This window comes from Mustela putorius, unplaced genomic scaffold (genome assembly GCF_011764305.1).
Source record: "Mustela putorius furo isolate JIRA1106 unplaced genomic scaffold, ASM1176430v1.1 tig00003845_pilon_pilon_pilon, whole genome shotgun sequence".
NCBI classification, from domain to species: Eukaryota; Metazoa; Chordata; class Mammalia; order Carnivora; family Mustelidae; genus Mustela; species Mustela putorius.
The window spans coordinates 18,922,282-18,942,931 of NW_025421998.1; the positions used below are offsets into that span (position 1 = coordinate 18,922,282).

Below are 20,650 nucleotides of genomic sequence, written 5' to 3' on the forward strand. Positions count from 1 at the left end.
GTCTCCTTTTCAAGCCTGAGTAGTTTGTGAGTCTAAGTCACAGTCATCTCAAAAATTTTCAAAGCTTCCTCATTGCCTTCTCAACTAAGGGTTAGACCCTATACAAACTGGCCCCAAGCTTCCCCACTGTGTCTTTCTTTGGTACCTATCTAGAATATCCGTCCATCTGTCGTTACTCAATTTAACATTTAATAAGCACCTACTATAATACTGTGTGCCAATTCTGTAACGAGGCCTATATATTAAGTATATATGGGGGGCCCCTGATGTCCCCTATGGCATCTTTGTGCAAATAGAAAAAAGCTTGGATACAGCCCTGTCCCAGAGTGCATTGTTGGCTAACTGTCTTCATCCCCTACTCACTTCCTCAAGCAGAAATCCTGGTGCAGTGCATAACCTGTACAACTGCACACTGTAGCCTTAGGGATGCAAAATTAAATAAGACAAAGACTCTCAGACTGCCTCAGTGGCTCAGTCATTAAGTATCTGCCTTCGGCTTAGGTCATGATCTCAGGGTCCTGGGATTGAGCCCTGTGTCAGGCTCCAAGCTTAGTGGGGAGTCTGCTTCTCCCTCTTCCTCTGCCACTTCCCCCACCCCAGCTTATGTGCTCTTGTGCATGCTCCCTCTCTCTCAAATAAATAAAATCTTAAAAAAAAAAAAAAGACACAGACTCTCTTAGGGAGTCTGTAATAAAAAGAGACAGATGCTAACACAGAGTACAACGTGTTAAGAACTAAGATACTGGTAGAACAAAAGATGGGCACCTACCCCAGTCTGAGGACTCAGGAAGGGTTTTTCAGAAGGGGTCACCCTAGAGCTGAATTTGAAGGATAAATAGGAATCCTCTAGAAAAAGAAAACTAGATTCAATTGGTGAATGTTTTATCTATTTTACCAACATGTTTTGGGTTTTTTTAAACTTTTCTTTTTAAGAAAGTGGGAAGAGGGTCCCAGGCAAAGGGAATGGACTGCACAGGGTTATCTGCACGTGGGGAGAGGGGGGAGGTGAACCTGGGTAGGTGGGCAGGGCCATATTATGAAGTTCCACTCTGTGTGCTAAGTTCAGGGATTTGGACTTCCGGAAGGCTGCCCGGAGCTGCTAAAGGATCAGCTTCTAGGGGCCTGGGCGGCTCCAGTGGTTAAGCCTTCGACTCCTGATCTTGGCTCAGGTCACGATCTCAGGGTGGTGAGGTTGAGCCTGCGTGGGGCTCTGTGTTGAGCGCAGAGCCTGTTTGGGATTCGCCCTCCCTCTGCCCCTCCCGCGCCCCCCACTACAGCAGCTTTCCGAGGTGGTGGAGCCCCCTGCCGGCCGTGTGAAGGATGGCTTGAGGCGCCACTCGGAAAGCAGCAAGAACAGTGAGGGAGCTTTGAGTATCCCGGGTGAGGTGCGGGGACATTCTGCACGCAGGCAGCGGTCGCCGGCGTGTGCAGAAGGGGCCAGGTAGGAGAAACAGCGGGCAGAAAACCGCCACAGGACCTCAGCGCTCATTGCACTGAGAAGAGCAGGATGCCGCTGTCCTCCCGGGCCGGTATAGCGGGCTGACTGGTCCTGCTGCTGTCTCTTGAGGAGGATAGGAAGGGCCAGGGTTTAGGAGGGAAGGAAAGGCGGGATTAAACTGGGAAGTCCATGCGTGTGAAGTCCAGACACCTCGGAGATGTGCAGGTTCCTGTCCAGATCACCGCGATAAAGTAAATAGCGCAGTAAAGCAAGTCCTATGAATTTTGGGTTTCCTGGTGTATATAAAAGTTATGTATACACTACACTGTAATCTGTTAAGTGTGCAACAGCATTGTCTTTAAGAAATAGTGTATTCACCTTACGTATGTATGTATGTATGTATGTATTTTAAAAGATTTTATTTATTTGACAGAGAAAAATACAGCAAGAGAGAGAACACAAGCAGGGGAGTGGGAGAGGGGGAAGCAGGCTTCAGGTCAAGCAGGGAGCCCGATGTGGGGCTCGATCCCAGAACCCTGAGATCATGACCTGAGCCAAAGGCAGATGCTTAACTGACTGAGCCGCCCAGGCGCCCCACACCTAATTTAAAAATACTTTATTGTGGGGTACCTGGGTGGTTCAGTCGGTTAACCATCTGTCTTGGTCTTAGGCCATGATCCCAGGGTCCTGGGATCAAGCCCTGCATCCAGCTCCCTGCTAAGTTGGGGACTGCTTCTCCCTCCCCTCCCTGCTCCCTATCTCTGTCTCTCTCTCAAATAAATAAATACATAAATACATAAAACTACTTCATTGCTATGAAAAGTGCTAACCGTCATCTGAGCTTTCGGGGCGTCGTAATGTTTTTGCTGGTAGAAGGTCTTGCTCGTGTGGATGGCTGCTGACTGATGGGGGTGGCAGTTGCTGGAGCCTGGAGTGGCTGTGACAAGTTTTTAAAGTAAGACAACAATGACATTTGCCACATTGGTTGACTTTTCCTTTCAAGAGGGATTTCTCTGTAGCATACACGTGCTGCTCAAGAGCATTTTACCCCCAGCCGCCAGAATTCCTTTCAAGCCCGGAGACCATCCTCTCAAACACTGCTTTATCCACTAGGTTTCTGCTGTATTCTCAATCCTTTGCTGTCGTTTCCACGGTCTTCACAGCATCCTCTCCAGGAGTATTCCATCTCGGGAAACCACTTCCCTGGCTCCTCCATCAGGAGCGACCCCTCCTCTGTTCAAGTTCCAGCACGAGATCGTAACATTCAGCCATGTCTTCAGACTGCACTTCTCACCCTATTCTCTGGCTGTTTCCACCCTTCTGTAGCTACTTTTCCCACCGGAGCCTCGAACCCCGCTTCATGGCATCTAGAATGGTGAATCCTTCCCAGAAGATTTTTAGTTCATTTGGCCCAGACCGTCAGAGGAATCACAATCAGAGGCAGTTATAGCCTTAAGTGAAAGGTATTTCTTCAGTAATAAGACTTGAAACCCAGGGTGCTTTCCTGGTCCATGGGCCGCAGAACCAGACACCGTGTTCGCAGGCATGAGAACAACACAAATCGCGGCGTCCTTCTCCATCAGAACTCGAGTGACCAAGTTCATTGTCAATGAGCAGTCGTATTTTATTTTTTTTAAACTTTATATTTTTTTATTAAAGATTTTGTTTATTTATTTGACAGAGATCACAAGTAGGCAGAGAAAGAGAGAGAAGAGGAAGCAGGCTCTTTGCTGAGCAGAGAGTCCCATGCGGGGCTTGATCCCAGGACCCTGGGATCATGACCCAAGCCCAGGGCAGAGGCTTAACCCCCTGAGCCACCCAGGCGCCCCAGCAGTCGTATTTTAAAAGGAATCTTTTTTTTTTTTTTTTTTAATTTTCTGAGCGGTAGTCTCCACGATAGGCTGAAAAGCTTCAGTAAACCATGTTGTAGACAGATGTGGTGTCAGGTGGGCTTCAGTGTTTCATTTAGAGAGCTATAGGCAGAGTCGATCTAGTGTCATTCTTAAGGGCCCCAGGATTTTTGGACTCGTAAATGAGCATTAGGTAGAACCTGAAGTCCCCAGCTGCCTATCGGGAGAGCCGGCCTGTCCTTTGAAGCTTTAAAGGTAGGCATTGACCTGTCTGTAGCCATGAAAGTCCCAGAAGATGGCATCTTCTCCCAGTAGGAGGCTTTTTCCCCTACACTGAAAACCTCTCGTTCAGTGCAGCCGCCTTCATTCATGATCTGAGCTAGATCTTCTAGAAGAACTTGTTGTAGCTTCTCCATCAGCACCTTCTGCTTCACCTTGCTCTCTTACATTCTAGAGACGCCTTCTTTCCTTAAACCTCATGAACCAACCTCTGCTCAATTCAGACTTGTCTTCTCTTACTTCGTCTCCTCTCTCAGCCTTCAGGGAAGGCAGTGTTAGGGCCTTGCTCTGGATTAGGCTCTGGCTTAAGGGAGAGTTGTGGCTGGTTTGATCTTCTGTCCATATCACTGTCCATATCCATGACCCCTAAAATGTTCTCCATTTATCAGCAGTAAGGCTGTTTGGCTTTCTTATCATTCATGTGTTCTCTGGAGGAGCACTTTTAATTTCCTTCAGTAATTTTTCCTTTGCATTCACAGCTTGGCTATCCGGTGCAAGCTTTTGGCCTGTCTCAGCTTTCAACATGCCTTCCTTGCTACACTAAAGAATTTCTAGCTTTCAGTTTAAAGTGGGAGACAAGTGCCTCTTTTTTCCCCTTGAACACTTACAGGCTGTTGTGGGGTTAGTCACTGGGCTGATCTCAAGACTGTTGTGTCTCAGGGAATCGGGGAGGCCCGAGGAGAGGGAGAGAGCCTGAGAACGGTTGAGAACAGCTGGTCAGGGGAGCCATCCAAATACGCTTGTTGCTCAGCTGCGTCTGTGGTCTTACACGATGTGGTCTTATATGGATGCGGTTCGCGGCGCCCTGAAGCAATGATTACAGCAGTCACATCAAAGATCGCCCATAACAACTATCACAATATGAAAAGTTTGAACTACTGCAAGAATTACCAAAACGTGACACAGAGACACAAAGTAAGCAGGTGGCTATTGGGAAAATGGCGCCGAAAGACTTGTTCGACGCAGCGTGTGCGAATTGCGACCAAGCGAAATGCACTAAAACATCCACATAGAGATATTCAGTTGGTGGCGTTGGATGTGGGGACCCAGAGGTCAGGAGAGCGGCGTGGGCTGGGAATGGAGCTGTGAGAGTCATCAGTGTAGACACAGGCATGGAGGCTGGAGGTACAGATGGGTCCTCCAGGGAAGCTTGTGTGTCTTGAGAGGAGCAGGGGTCAAGGGCCGAGGACGGTGAGGGGGTGGGGTGAGGGGGGTGTGCGAGGGAAGAGGGTCTGAGGAGAAAAGGACTGCTGAGCTGAGATTCTTCCTACAGCATCCCGGCCCTTCTGGTCCAGATCCTCAGGCCCGCACAGCCTGTCCGCCCGGCCACCTTCTCCGTGAACCCTGTGCCTCACCCGCTTCCTCCCTGCAGGCTCCCGATACGCTGACATCTTTTAATTCCCACAGCACTTCGTGTCTAGCTCTCCTGCAACTCTGTCCAGGGGCTGCTCCAGGTTAGACCTCCTGCTGCTCTGCTCCGTAATAAGGGCCAGGCCTCACACTCGGCCAACTTAGTCCCCTTGTCAGTAAATATTTGTTGAATTGAATGAAACTGATCTGACCATTGAAAGGGTTTGTAAGATTTCTGTTCTTGAAGACAGTTAACCTTTTACCTATAACTGTTTGGACTGGTATTCTCCAGTGGAAATATAATGTGTGACACACGTGGAGTGGTAAACTTTCTAGTAGCCACGGTGGAGAAAGTGAAAAGATGACAATTTTTTTTTTTAAGATTTTATTTATTTGAGACAGGAGGAAATTATTTATTTGAGACAGGAGGAAACAGGCTCCCTGCTGAGCAGAGAGCCCGCTGTGGGGCTCCATCCCAGGACCCTGAGGTCATGACCTGAGCCGAAGGCAGAGGTGTAACCCACTAAGCCACCCAGGCACCCCAAAAGATCACAATTTTTAACAGTGTATTTTATTTATCCTAATGTATCCACAGTCTTCTAATTTTAACATATCAGTGGGATCATTTTCATTCTTTTTTGTTTTCTCTACCAGGTCTTTGAGATCCTGTATTTTATACTTAACATACACGTCAATTTGGACAGTGCGTTTTCATCATAAATACTTAACCCTATATTCAGATTTTGTAAACAACTAGATATTATAAAATATGAATTTGCATACCCAGGTTGTTCCAAACACACTGAAGCATTTTCTAATAACTGAATCAAGTTCCTCAGATTGAATAAAATTTTTAAAATTCAGTTCCTCAGCCCTTTTTAAAGTGCTCTATAATGGGATGCCTGGGTGGCTCAGTGGGTTACACATCTGCCTTCAGCTCAGGTCATGATCCCAGGATCCTGGGATCGATCTCCGCATCGGGCTCCTTGCTCAGCGGGGAGCTTGCTTCCCCCCTGCCTCTGCCGTTCCCCCTGCTTGTGCTCTCTTTCTCTCTCTCTCTCTCTAACAAATAAAATCTTTTTTTTTTTTTTTTTAAGTGCTCACTAGCCACAAACAGCTAGTGGTTGCTGCATCGCACAGATCTGGGCACCTAGGCCAGGCGACCCTGGGTGGGGTCCTCTGGTTCCTTGATTCACAGGTGCGTGCCCGTGGCTCCTGGCGTCTCTGTGACATCACGCTCCCTGCGGGAGCTGACAGATTTCAGGGTGGAAGGCACATTTGCCCGGCCTGGTTTAGCCAGCTGCCACTAGGTGTGAGGTGGGAATGGGCCTGACGGACGCAGGCAGGCCGTGCCAAGGATCCCTTGCCCCGAAGCAGTTTTGCTGCAGCCCCTAAAGGTCAGAAAAGCATAAGGCTTGCGTGCAGGTAATGGAACATGGCCTTTAGATTAGACTTAACAGGAGTTGAGGGGCGCCCTTTTCCAAGTAGCTCAAATCCCCATGTATGGCAATAAAAAACACCACTCCTGAGTTCAGGCTATCCTCCCAGCATCTCACTCAAGGTTAAAGGGCCTGCGGGTGTGTTGTTTTCTCCCTTTTGTGCTGGGAGGTTAAAAAATAACTCTGCATTAGAAGAAAGGGAGAAAGGGGGCGTCCCTACGCCACCACTCACAGCCACCAGAGCCCCTGTTCAACACCACCCAGAGCCCCCCTCCACCAGTGCCCTGCCCTCAGGGGGCCAGCGGTGGGGGAATTCTGTGTCACCTCACCCTCTCGATGTCCACCGAGCCCAGAAAGGCCGAGGGATGGTGGCAAGATGATTCTGTCCCTAGGTGGAAGTCAAGAGGGAATTATAGCTGTTCGGCTCTTTTTTTTTTTTTTTTTAATATTTTATTTATTTATTTGACAGAGAGAGATCACAAGCAGGCAGAGAGGCAGGCAGAGAGAGAGAGAGAGGAGGAAGCAGCAGGCTCCCTGCTGAGCAGAGAGCCTGATGTGGGACTCGATCCCAGGATCCTGAGATCATGACCCGAGCCGAAGGCAGCAGCCCAACCCACTGAGCCACCCAGGCGCCCCTGGCTGTTCGGCTCTTTTGAGCTAAAATGAACATTGCAACCTTTACTTCTGAGCCTCCTGCTCAGCCAGGGGGCTCGCCCCACCTAGTGGACCGGGTCGGCCCGTCTGACTTTCCCTTCTGCTGTCCCACTGGCCACCCGGGGCCAGGAAGGGAGCCGTGGGGTCACTTACACCTGCAAACCCGTTAGTGTGGGCGGGAGCGGGTGAGGCTTCCCTCCTCACATAGCTTGTTGCCTTCTTTTGGGCCTGATCCACCCATATGTGTGTGATGAATGCTGAATATGCCCAGCTATTAAAAATGCAGATGAGCCTGCCGCCCCAGAAAGAGGATGAGCCAGAGCAAGAGAACAGTCAGACAGACATGCCTGACAGTGAGGTGGGGGTGACGGGGTCACTGCCCTCCCTTAGGCAGGGCTACTCTGGACACCTAGAATGGGAAGCGTGTCCTCCTGGAGTGGTGGGGGTTCGGGGGTTTGGGGAGTACACATGCTCTTGAAGCCCTTCCCAGTGTCGTATGGAGACGGGGGGGGGGTAGCCCCACCTCGTGGGAGAAATGAGGCTGGCTTATCTGGTCTTGCCTGGTGTTGGCATGAAGTGGGGGCAGGACCACGGCTTGTTACTAGTGGCTCCCGGAGGGCAAAGGGACTCATCTCGGGGCTCCCAATCAGGCTGGGAAACCCCAGACATCCAAACGAATGAAGTAGTCCGTGACACAGAGCAGCTCCTTCTACCTCACAGAGATTTTTCTGATGCGAAAGGAAATGACGGGTATAAATAGCCTAACTTTCAAGTTCTTTTTTTTTTTTTTTTAATTTTTAAAAAAAATTTTTTTAAGATTTTTATTTATTTATTTATTTGACAGACAGAGATCACAAGCAGGCAGAGAGGCAGGCAGAGAGAGAGGAAGGGAAACAGGCTCCCTGCTGAACAGAGAGCCCGATGCGGGGCTCGATCCCAGGACCTTGGGATCATGACCCAAGCCGAAGGCAGAGGCTTTAACCCACTGAGCCACCCAGGCGCCTCTACCTTTCAGGGTCTTGATGAGAAATCCAAGTGCCAGTTTCCATCATGGAATTGTTGTCCCTGTCCCAATTACAAGAGCTAGGAAGGGAGAACTGTGGTTCTGGGATGATAAAAAGGAGAAACCCTTTGCACTCTGGCAAGAAAGGGAAGGTTCAGTGCTTCCCGTACCACTGGCTGGTCTGTCTGCCTGTGTCCCGGCGTGCACTTGACCGAGTCAGGAGGGAGCTGAGATGTCGTCGGTACGGCCTTGCACAGAAGTCCCTCCCTAGATCCCACGTCCACATCCAGCCCCTCACACAAGAGATTGGGCGGGGGGGGGGCGTTCAAAGGCCAGTTTTTACCACCAGTGGTGCGGGTTTGGGTGGCGAGGAAGGAGTGCGACAGAGGGTCAGAGAGGAGAAAAGCAGGGTGGAGAAAAGTAAGGCGGTAGAGGTTACCGGAAGGGGCCCCAGAGGGAAGGAGTGAGTGGAAAGGATAGCTGGTGAAAGATTGGGAGGGACAGGCCAGAATATGCAAGCATGGGGGGCGGGGGGAGGATGGTGTCCTTTCCAGGACAGGCAGGCACAGGAACCGAAACATCTCAAAGGCTGCATGGATTTCCAGATGATTGAGATAAGGACAATGGACAGCTCCTTGTGTATTAGACTCCGCTGACCTTGCCAAGTCACAGAAGGGCTCAGAAAAAGGGACCAGAGTCCAGGGGAGGAAACCAGAGATTTGGAGAGCTGGGGAAGGGGAGAACAGTGTGACAGAGCCACAAGGATTCGTGGCCACCGCGTCCTCTGTGTTTCTGCCGTACCTTGTAACCCCACCCCTTTGAGCCTCTCGCCTGCTCAGTGATGAGAGGAGGAAGCAGGTGCACCCTGATGAAGAGAATAGCCAGAGCGGGAACCCCACCCCTGGACCTCTCACTGCCAGTGCCAAGATCAAGGGCGCCGTCCTTAGAGCTGCCCGAAGTCAAGCCCCATGGCTGCCCTTCTCTTTGCTGAATGAAGGCCCCGGGACAACCTTTTTAAGCCCCAGGCCCCTTACCTATATCCAGCCGGCCTGAGGGTGACACACATATTCCGTGTTAAAGCATAGCCTCCTGGCCGGCATGTGGCAGTGTCAAGGGACAGTGAGAGGAGTAAGAGGCCAGGGGGAGGGTCGACAAGCCCTCAACCTTTGTCGTTGCTCTGGCACCGGTGAGAGAGAGCTGTGGGCCGGTCCTTACCTAAAGCATTTATTTGTTCTGGTGGAGCTCTGGTTTGGTTTTTATCCTGACTTCACCTTTTCTGAGAACAGTCATTCATTCATCAACCATGTCTTGTGCCCTTCTGAAGCGCCCAATAATGCATCTGTCCCTGGGATCACTCCAGAGCAATGTATACACTCGGTCAAGGTTCTTGTCCTCAGGCAGCAGCTCATTTTCTGGTCAGGCCACAAACACAGAACTGAGACCTTGACATTTGACATGATGAATGTGGCCCAAACACCTCGGAAGGACCAGCCAGTGCTGCGAGAGAAGAGAACACTCCACCCGGATCCCGGCAGATGGAGGAGTGTCCCCCGGAGAAGGGAGGAGGGCACACCTGAGAAAGGCACCACCCAGCCCACGTAAAGGCCCAGAGCCAGGCCATGCTCGCAGCATGTTCAGGGAGCAGTGAGAGCCCCACAAGGTTATGCGGAGGGTTCCCCAGGGCAGGAGCTGTGGTGGACTGGACTGGGTCGTGGGGAGCCTGCTACACCTGGAACAGCAGGGTCAGACGTGGCTACCAGTATGCCTGGTAGCCAAGTGGAGGCAGGGGAGAGCCAGGGGGCAGGGCGGCAATGCTGGTGGTGGGGTTTTCCTCCAGGCTCTGGGGAGAGAGGAGGACAGACAAGGCAGGGGCAGGTAGACCCCGCAAGTGACTGAATGTCGTGCAAGACCCAAGGTCTCTAACTGGTTGGTGATGTTGTTCACATGTGGGTTTTTTAAAAAGACAAAGCCTATTAAATTTGGGACGAAGAATTTCCCGCGTGTGCTGTAGGTCCTGTGAAGACTGTAACGTCAAGGGTTTTAACAAAGTGTGCTCCGTGTTCTGGGTGGAGATGGTTGGGGTGCGGGGCTAGGGGGTGGAGAAGGAAAAAGCAGGGCGGGTGACAACCTCTTGTGAGGTAAGATGCCCCCTGGGACTCCTGGTCTCTGAAGGAAGCTGGGGAGCAGAGGCTGGGACCCCCACAGGTGGCCAAGGATGCTACGCCATTTCCTCGTCCCCTCTTCCTCTCAGGACAAGCTCCCTGAAAGCAGAGGCTGAGACCTGAGGTCAGGGCTTGGCACCCGACCTCCATTGGCAGGGGGACAGAGACTGTTCTGTGAGGACTCCTCTCCCCTCCCCTGGCCAGCCCAGCCAGTGATGGCTCCTGGGCTTGAAGGAGACTCAATGTCTGGGCTGCTCTGGCTCTGGGAGGCGAGGAGCCGCTCCAGGAGCGGGAGCCTCTGACCTCTGGTGGCTGCAGAGGGGAGTGCACCTGCTTGCTGCTCCGGAGCCGAGCCTGTCCCCGGGCTGTCCGGGTGTCTGGAGCTCTGTTCCACTCAGCACCCGTTGCTCCCTCCAGAATCCACTTGTTTCCTGGCGTCTGACATCTCATATTCTGCCCTCCAAGGCTCTGACACCCTTTATGCATTGATGTGAATTTCACTGAGTGTTCATTTTAGGGGCCATTGGTTTGGCCCAGGGTTTGTGCCAAACCCCTCCTGCCAGCGCTGCCCAAGGCCGTGCCACTGCTGGCAAGCTGGTCCCAAGTGCACCCCAGAGATAGCCTGTCCAGCATGTGTACCCTACTGTGCCAGGACTATTTCTTCCTTCTCTATTTTCCTCTCCTCTGGCTTGTCGATTTTTCCTACAGTTTTAGGGCATCATGACTCCCCGGAGTGTCATTTAGTGCCTGTTGATCTCCCAGCAGGTTTGGAGACCACCTCCCGAGCTCCCTGCCCTGGGAAGCCCTGATTAACAAAAATGCTGGAGAGACTAGCAGAGGCTGGTCCTGGGGCCTCCCATTTCCAGGAAATCTGGAGCAGCTTAGAAAGGGGCCCATGCAGTTACTTCTCCAGAAGACACACTGTAAAGCCAGAAGGACCCCTCCCATTGCCTAACATAATTTGGGGTCATAGCACAACGTGTTTACATTAAGAAGGAGGAGGCTGGAGTTTCTGCTCACTCTTCCTCCGGAATGTGTTCTCCAGACAGGAGCTCGGCCCATTAGTCCAGGCTTGGTCTGTGCATGGAAGACCAGGGATGGAGAAGCAGTGGGGAAGACGTCTTCCCTGGCTTTGGTTTTCCTCTTCACTGCACCCCCCCCCCCAGAAGTGGTCCTCTACTCTGGGTAAATATGGAAGGTCCACCAGCTCCCAGCCTCTGCTGTCCCTGCCTCTCCCTACCTTATATAGCCCCCTCCCTCTGTGGTGGGACCAGAAGGGCAAAGAGGACATACATTTCTGATGAGCTGCACTCCTGATGTATACCCCAGAAGAAAGAGCAGGGTCAGTCGGGAGAGGGCACAGCAGGATCCTCTCTCGCCTTTTTGTTTTCTCTCCAGTTTATTGAAAGCCAACCATGCGCCCACCATTCTACTGTGCACTTCATATGAAAATTCCATGTAATCCCTTCAAATCTCCACCATCATCTTCATCTTACTGATAGTGAAACTGATACTGATAGGAAAACTGAGGCCCAGAGTGGTGAAGTCCTGAGATAAGGTAGGCAAGGCAGCCTCCTATGCCTGAGTGAGTTTTGTCCTTCGTGAGGCTGTCCCTTCTTCTGATTCTCTCAAAAGTCCTCAGGGGCTCATGGAGGTCCCAGAATTGGGAAGTCGGATGGCCTACCCTTATGAAACCAGCAGTAGAAAAAGCAGGATCCCGATCTGGGTTCATCTGCATTCCTAACCATCATCCTCCATTGTCATGCGACACCCTCTAGAACAGTGACAAGGCACAGCCCTTGGAGTCGGCCCTACTTGTGCTCGATGATTTTATTTCATTTGCCTCCAGCCACTTTTCCAATTCATCAGCTCAGCTTGTTCGTCTCTCCCCCGTTCCTAACGGGTTTAAGGGAGAGTCCCACACCATTCTTCACGGGGCGGCTGGTCATCTTTTCCCCCAGTTGACAGATGAGGTGTCGGCCCATCATCCAAGTAACGGATGAAGATGCATTCACCTTCCTGGTGGGCGAGGGGCCCCTCTGAGCTCTGTTCAGGGTGCTGCCCGGAGCTGCATAAGTCGCCGCTAGCTGGTCTTGGCTCTGTTGCCAGGGCACCACATTTTCCCAGTTTACTGAGGGTGGGTTCTATGGGAGGGAATCCAAAGTCGTGCAAAAGGCCAGGAGAGATTAGACACCGTGCCTTCTCTCTGACTGCCAAACCTGACACTCAGCCACCAAATAATATTAGATTAATCTGGCTGGTTTTTTTATTGACTGTGCCCTGTGGCCAATTACCCTGTTTTCTGTTTGCTTAAGGTGTTTACAGATTGGCCTTCTGAAAGTTTCCCCAATCTTTTCCCAGATTAAAAATGAAAAACAAAAACAAAAAAAAAACATTTATTCGTTCGTCGGGATTTCTGCCGTACCTCCCCAATGCGCTATACCATGGGAGGACTTTGTAGCTCTCTTACTTAGGCAGATCCGTAGCGACTGTCTGACTCTTGGCCTTCAGGAACATCCCAGGTATTTTGTCTACTTAAAGAATTTAAATGTGGGGGCGCCTGGGTGGCTCAGTCAATGAAGCATCTGCTTTCGGCTCAGGTCATGATCCCAGGGTCCTGGGATTGAGCCCAGAGTTGGGCTACTTCTCAGCAGGGAGCCTGCTTCTCCTTTTCCCTTTGCCTGCTGCTCTGCCTACTTGTGCTCACCCTCTGTGTCAAATAAATAAATAAATAAATTTTTAAAGAATTTTTTTTTAAGATTTTATTTATTTATTTGACAGACAGAGATCACAAGTAGGCAGAGAGGCAGAGAGAGAGAGAGGAGGAAGCAGGCTCCCTGCCAAGCAGAGAACCCGATGTGGGGCTCGATCCCAGGACTCTGGGATCACGACCTGAGCCGAAGGCAGAGGCTTTAACCCACTGAGCCACCCAGGCGCCCCTTAAAACAGAATTTAAATGTGATGTAAAAATTATCTTGATAGCAGCCCCCCAAAATCACCCAAGAGAGCCAAATAGAATTCCTTCTCTGAGGGTCTTTTAAAATAGAGCAGATCGGGACAGCGCAGTGGCTCAGTTGGTTCAGTGTCTGCCTTCAGCTCAGGTCGTGATCCCAGGGTGCTGGGATCGAGTCCCACATCGGGCTCTCTGCTCAGCAGGAAGCCTGCTTCTCCTTCTGCCTGCTCTGCCTGCTGCTCCCCCTGCTTATGCCCTCTCTCTGACAAATAAAGAAATAAAATCTTTTTAAAAATTTTTAAATTAAAAAAATAATAATAAAATAGAGCAGATCCCCTTTCACTCGGGATGACTTCAATGCCGTCACTGCTTACAAGGCAGGAGGCTGGGTGGTGTGCAGTAAATCGGAGATCCTTGAAATTCTGCCAGACCAGGAGGACAGGCACAGGGACCTTTGTCAAAAGAATGGGTGGGAAGAAATCAGACCACTGAGAACTCTCCACTAGACACATAACCCACAGCACAAATACCGTATGTCTCTGCAGGCTCCTGCCTGTCAAATCCATCTTTGCCCCGCGCTGGTAAATGGAGCTGGGCTGGCACCAATTTCTGCAGGCCCGAAGGTTTTCCGAACCGTTCTTTTAAGGCTTATCCATTGACGATGAAAGAATAAATCATGGGGCGCATGGGTGGCTCAGTCGGTTAAAGCCTCTGCCTTCGGCTCAGGTCACGATTCCGGGGTCCTGGAATCGAGCCCCGCATCGGGCTCTCTGCTCAGCAGGGAGCCTGCTTCCCTTCCTCTCTCTCTGCCTGCCTCTCTGCCTACTTGTGATCTCTGTCTGTCAAATAAATAAATAAAATCTTTAAAAATAAAAGAATAAATCATGATCCCCAAGCACGGGGAGCAGCCGGAGAGCTCTGGGCCCGAGAGACACAGGCAGCCCTTGGAACAGCGCTGTAAGACACTCCACTTCTGCTCATTTGCAGACGTCACTGGGCAGCGAGAGGAACCCACTCGGTGCCATGAGAACCATTTTTCTTAGAGCCAGAGCACCCTCCTTGGTCCAAAATGATAAATTCAGGCAGGCCCCTCGGGAAGAGGACGTGGCAGCCAAACGGCCCAAACTCAGCAAGGTAGACCTGTCCCCACAGAGCAAGGAGGACGAGGGGGGACTGTTCTCAGCTGCGGGATCCCTTCCCAGACCAGAGACAGAGGGACTGCGGTCACCGGGAGCAGACGACTCCCAGGGTGTTCGACACAGCAGGGAAACAAGCTGCCACCCTGGGATCCCGGAAAGAGTTCATCTCAACGGAATAAAACAGGATTATGAAAGCAGCCGGGGCCGAGCGTGGACTCCTCTCTCCCTTTCAGACACGGCTCCGCGGAGAAAGGCCAACAGCAAGGTGACCTGTGTGTCTGCCGAATTGGGAGACTCCAGGGGGCGCATGCGTGCACCCCTCCAGACCGCAAGGACGGGACCTCAGGGGTCACTGCCAGGCTTGTGGATCACCTAAGCACACAGAGTAATGAATCTGCTTAGTCATCCGGGTGTTGCCAGCTCCCCAGTCCTCCCAGTGCCAACAGCACACGGAGGTGTTTGAGTTACCCGGATTCCACGCAGGGAGATGCCTGCACCATGAAAGCAGGGGTCAGCATCTTCTGGCTTCTTACCAGTGGAAAGAAATTAAATCTGTTTTTCAGGATCCACTGCCCAGGGCTAGGACTCTGTCTTGGCCAGGGGTGATGGGAGGGGAAGGGGGAGCAGGGAGAGAGGGGACAGTGGGGAAGGCGGGAGGCGGTTCTGCATCGGGTTGCCACAGAAGGCTTCCAGACAGCCGCGCTCCCGTGCCCTGGAGTGTAGATACCCGTGGGGATCGACGTGCCCCTGAAGCAGCGGCGGGGCTCTCCGCACCTTCCTGAGCTCCTAGCTGGAAAAGATGGAGTCTCTGGGATTGGTTTTTCCAAATCAGGTGGTACCATCTTGCCATCATATCCTCCTTTGTTCATCAGCTTCGGATCTGAGGGCGGTTGTCAACAGTGGTGAAGAAAAGAGACTAAATATTCCACTGGACGGACAGCTGACATTTATCCTGGGGAATGAGGTTGGCAAGGGGCAAACGGGAAGGCTTTTCACCTCTGTCTGTCTGTCTCTGATTCTCATTTCTTTTGGGGATGGGTTTGATCCTTCCTACCATCACCAAGATGCCTGCTTCCCTGTCGTCTTTTACCTCCCAGCAGAAGTACCGTCTCAGCTCAGACCAGAGGCAGGTTACCTTAGCAGGTAAGCCCAAAAAGCAGGGCAGAAGGGACACCAAAGATAAAAGTATCCAGGTCACGGCTGCCTGGCTGGCTCAGTCAGAAGGGCACGTAACTCTTGATCTTGGGGTTGTGAGTTCGAGCCCCACATTGAGTATAGAGATTACTTAAAAAGTAAAATCTTAAAAAATAATAATAATAATAAAGTATCCAGGTCAGGTTCCAGGTTTTCCTCCTTCATTTTTTTTTAAAGATTTTATTTATTGGAGTGCCTGGGTGGCTCAGTTGTTAAGCATCTGCCTTCGGCTCAGGTGTGATTCCAGGGTCCTGGGATCAAGTTCTGCATCGGGTTCCCTGCTTTGCGGGAAGCCTGCTTCTCCCTCTCCCACTCCCCTGGTTGTGTTCCCTCTCTTGCTGTGTCTCTCTCTGTCAAATAAATAAAGTAAAATCTCTTTAAAAATTTTTTTTAATTTATTTGTGGGGGTGACCCAAGCAGGGGGAGTGGCAGGCGGAGGGAGAAGCAGACTCCCCACTGAACAAGGAGCCCAATGCGGGACTCAGTCTCAGGACCCCAAGATCATGACTTGAGCCAAAGGCAGACACTTAACCAACTGAGCCCCCCAGGAGTCCCTTTTCTCCTTCATTCTATATACAGCCATTCTCCATTAGTTACTGGACACCCTTGGAATTCTCACCCAAAACAACTAGAGTCTCCTATCCTCTTCCCGCTGCCAAGATACAGTGCCCCCCAACCAGCTGGTATCAGAGGTACTTACTCAGCAGCTGAGTCCCTGCTACTCACCCGGTCTGTGGAACCTACTGAAACCCTCTTGATCAGACTTTTTCCCTTAACACCTTCCATTCCAGCACAGGAAAACTCAATCCAGAGAACTTCACGTTAGGCTTCTCGTCTAGTGTGTGATGGGCTTCAATTCCACCTCTTGCCCATGGACGCTGGGATCGCAGTCCAGCTGGAGTTCTGGAAGCGTTGGCAGTACCGGGTAGCAGTGAGGCACACTTGTTATATAGCAGAGAAAGTTGCAAATCAGGAGATCGGTCACAGGTATAAGGGGGCCTGGCTCAGGCTCAGTTCCTAACACAGCAGGGCAGAAGTGTGACCAAAGAGGAGTCAGCTGGCACTGTGCTCATGGCTGAATTAAGGAGCCCGTTGGAGCTGGACATTGACTTTAGGGGAGAAATGCAGACTGTACTGTGAGCGTCGGAGGACCATTTGGCTCAGTTTTGAAATTTTATTCTGGTTCATACAACCGCTCTGGATTATTCTCTCCCAGTGTCGTATCTTTGTCCGCTGAGATCGCGGTACTCAACATGGGCCCCAGCCATTTTTCACAGAGACTGGAGGCCTTCCCTTTTCTCCTACCAGCTCATGGGACAGGAGCTGGCCTTGAAACCCAAAGGTCCTAGTTTCTTGTCCTGAATATACGATGAAGTACGTCCGAGAAGGCCGCTCAGGAACAGCAGAATCTTCCCACCTGGAATTCCATCAACATTTGAAGTTGAACTTCCTTCTTTAAAAGAAATAAAAATCAACAGATCAGAACCAAGGTGACTAAATCGGCAAGAGCTTTTTAAGCAGCTCTTGGAATGAGTATTTTTAAAGTCAAGATATTAATGTATAATTTAAGTTGCATGAATTTGGGGGCTGGGGAGTTCGACTGTATTTTTAATTGTGGCAAAATACACACATAAGAAAATTTTACCGTCCTGGGCACCTGGGTGGCTCAGTCGGTTAAGCATCCGACTCTTGATTTTGGCTCCCGGTCACGATCTCAGGGTCGCGAGATTGAGCCCCGCGTCAGGCTCTGCACTTGGCGGGAGTCTGCTTGAGATTGTCTCTCTCCCTCTCCCTCTGCTCCTCCACTATACCCTCCACCCCACTGTTTACACACACTCTTAAAAAAGGGGGGGAGCTGCCTGGTGGCTCAGTGGGTTGAACATCCATCTTGGGTCATGTTCTCATAGGTTGTGGGATCAAGTCCTGTGTCTGGCTCCTCGCTCAGTGGGGAGTCTGCTTGAGATTCTCTCCCTCTGCCCCCCTCCTCCCTCACTCCTGCATGCTCTCTCTCTAAAATAAATAGATCTTTTGGGGTGCCTGTGTGCCTCAGTTAGTTGAGGCACTGCCTTTGGCTCAGGTCATGATCCTAGAGTCCCGGGATAGAGTCCCACGTCGGGCTCCCTGCTCTGCAGGGAGCCTGCTTCTTCTTCTCCCTCTGCCTCTTCCCCTGCTTGCGCTCTGTCTCTGTCAAATAAATAAAATCTTTAAATAAATAAATAAAATAGATCTTTAATAAATTCATTGAATTGAATTTTTTGAAAAAAAAAACTGACCATCGTAACCATTTTTAATACATAGTGCAGCAGTGTTAAATACATTCACGGTGTCCTACACCCAATCTCCAGAACTCTTTTCATCTTGCAAAACTGCAGCTTCACACACGCAGACCAACGGCTCCCTATTTTCCCCTCCCCCAGCCCTTGCAACTACCTTTCTACTTCCTGTCTCGGAATTTGACCCCTCGAAGCACCTCATGTAAGTGGAATTCTGTAGTATTTGTCTTTTTCTGACTGGCTTATTTCGCTTAGCGTAATGTTCTCAATGTTCATCCGTGTGTCAGAATTTCCTTCCTTTATAAGGCTAATATTCTGTTGTATGGCGAGCCCACATTTTGTTTATCCCATCGTCCGCCAATGGATAGTATTTGAATTGTACCACTACGAACAAGTGTGGGAACGGCTCTTCAAGACCCTGATTGGCGTCAGTGTCTCTTAAAATTGAGTGAAGGAAGCCTCGAAGAATTCCATGTCCCGTGGTTTTATTATTATTTGTTTTAATTATATATTATTTATTTATCTATTTGACAGGCAGAGATCACAAGTAGGCAGAGAGGCAGGCAGAGAGAGAGGAGGAAGCAGGCTCCCTGCTGAGCAGAGAGCCCCATGCGGGCCTCGATCCCAGGACCCTGGGATCATGACCTGAGCCGAAGGCAGAGGCTTTAACCCACTGAGCTACTCAGGTGCCCGGGGTTTTTTTTGTTTGTTTGTTTATTATTATTATTATTATTATTTTACCATTTGGAAAAACTCAGGAATGCAACACTAATTTCACGAGGTAGTATCTTTACAGTTTCTCAGTGTGCTAACTTCAAGGGCTGCCTGTGCCGTTCTTCAGCCCTGTGTGTGTGTTCTGAGAATTGCCATTAAATAGAAAGTTGCCACAGTCCAGCTGTACCTCCGTGACTGAGACACTGGTCAAAGGCAGAATTATCAGGGACTTGGTGTATCACTGAAACCCACTGTTCCAGTTTCGCCTCACACGGGGCTCGATGTCCCACACCGCCCTTCCCCGGGCCAAGAAAGCACGTAGTCCCAGGACAAAGTCAGGGACACCCAGCTACAATCCGCTTCACCACCAAATGCCCTTCTCCCTGGCAAAGACCTACAAATAACATCCGTGATCAGGTTTCAGAGTAAGCAAAGTGGCAAGGGCTGAGGGGTTGCTGAAATGAGTTCATGAACAAATTGACCAAAAAAATGATCTGTGAATAAATCATAGAGAAGGAAGAGCTCACCAGCCATGTGGACAGATAAGACTCCTCCCCCACAAAAACCAGCCTCTCTTTCATGCCCTACATTGTCTGCAGGCGTGTATAAGCTATATTCTAGACCATTTGGCATTCAGATAGCTAAGTCGGCTCCACTCAGCTCAGAGATGATGGGGGGCTGAAGTGTTAGCGTTCTGCCCTCCTGCAAGGAGGAAAGGGAATCTAGTTCAGGAACCAAAGGAAAGCGTATTCATCCCATCTCATCTTTTAAGACCCTGAGACAGACTCCTCCACGGCCCCCCAGACACAGGGCTCTCCAGCATTAAATGCGCAGAAATCAAATGCATATCCATTATGGGAGAAATCGTAGGGAAGGGGAGCTGAGGTGACAGATTTTGAAGAGCAAACATGCACCTTTGTGCTCTGTCTTCTTAAAATTCATCCTCTCACCTGCCAGCCTTGAGAATTGCCTATTTACATAACTAGCTGCCTAAAATGGAATATTCAATAACGTTACACGGTGCCTCACTCCGTTGGAGCCCATCCCCAGGATAGGAGTGCTCCTGGAGTCCTCCCGCAGCATGTGGCGTGGCGCGCTGGCCCGCCGCTGTGCCTCCGTGTGGTGTGAGCCTGTCAGCGCTCCCGAGCCAAGCAGATGTCAGGCCTGATCGCTGAGGTGGGAGGCCAGCGAGCAGCAGGGGGAGGGGGCGTGATTCAGCAAGTGGCATGGTAGCACGCCGTCTTCAGGGGACAAACAGCGTCTCTCCCTGAGCTTCCCAGCAGGCAAGGTGCTGTCCCAGAGACCACCGGCAGAGAGGGACTGAAGAAGGGGGGAGCTGCAGGATCTATGGGGACAACCTGGTGCCGGAGGGACTCAGCTCTGAGCCGGCCCTGGCACTGTACCAGCCTTGAACCCCCTGTCGGTCCTTTCCAAGGCACAGATCTCCTTCCCGTCCAAACGGGAGTCCTGCTGCTCGCTTATGAGAGGAGTATAAATAAGTGATAAGCAAGTGTTCTGATGATGAGAAGCGCGTGTAGCTTCTCAGCAGACTGCATGTATCAAAGAAGGCAATTGTGTGTGTTTGTTCATTTATTTTTCAGCGTTCCGGTTCCTGTAGTCAGCTTAGAGAAAATCCCTAACCTAGTGAAGGCAGATGGTGCCAATGTCAAAATGAACTCTACAACCACTACCACGGTCACCTCCTGCTCCATGTCATCCTCTGCTGTCTCCACCCCACCTTTAATTAAGCCAGTCTTGATGTCCAAGTCAGTGCCACCTTCCCCAGAGAAGATCTTAAATGGCAAAGGAATTCTGTCTGCCACAATAGACAAGAAGCACCAAAATGGCACCAAAAACAACAACAAGCCTTACAGGAGACTTTCAGGTACGTGTCTGTGTCCTTCAAGCCTGGCTTACGATTAGATCTGGGTCACATTGCATGACCAAGCAGTGCTGTGTTCTTATCATTAAGCGGGTCCCTTTCGTTGTAAGGAGAACACGGGCTTTACCTGCCAGCAGGACCCCCCTCCCCCAACTTAAAAATGCGAGGGAAAGCGGGTTCTCTTATTTCCTGGCCAGATGAGAGCTCTCACTCAGCTCAGTGCTCAGCAGGAGGGGTCTTCCTGGTCCAGAAGACAGGATGCCTTATACCAAACACAACAGCCCATTCGTTCTCGAGGGTCTTATCAGGCTGACGGGCTG

General features: G+C 50.7%; 1 protein-coding gene across 11 annotated transcripts in view; it reads left to right on the forward strand.

Annotated features, from left to right (window-relative positions):
* ATXN7L1 (ataxin 7 like 1) overlaps window positions 1-20,650 on the forward strand; it is a 235,713-nt gene that overhangs the window by 183,342 nt on the left and 31,721 nt on the right. For 10 of the 11 annotated variants that reach the window (XM_004739549.3, XM_004739548.3, XM_004739552.3 and 7 more), the window contains one exon: window positions 20,050-20,333. In XM_004739549.3, the coding sequence (XP_004739606.1) occupies window positions 20,050-20,333 (284 nt within the window). Of the gene's footprint in view, window positions 1-16,798; window positions 16,952-20,049; window positions 20,334-20,650 lie in introns of those variants that run through there. The other variant, XM_045089672.1, reaches the window with a different exon arrangement.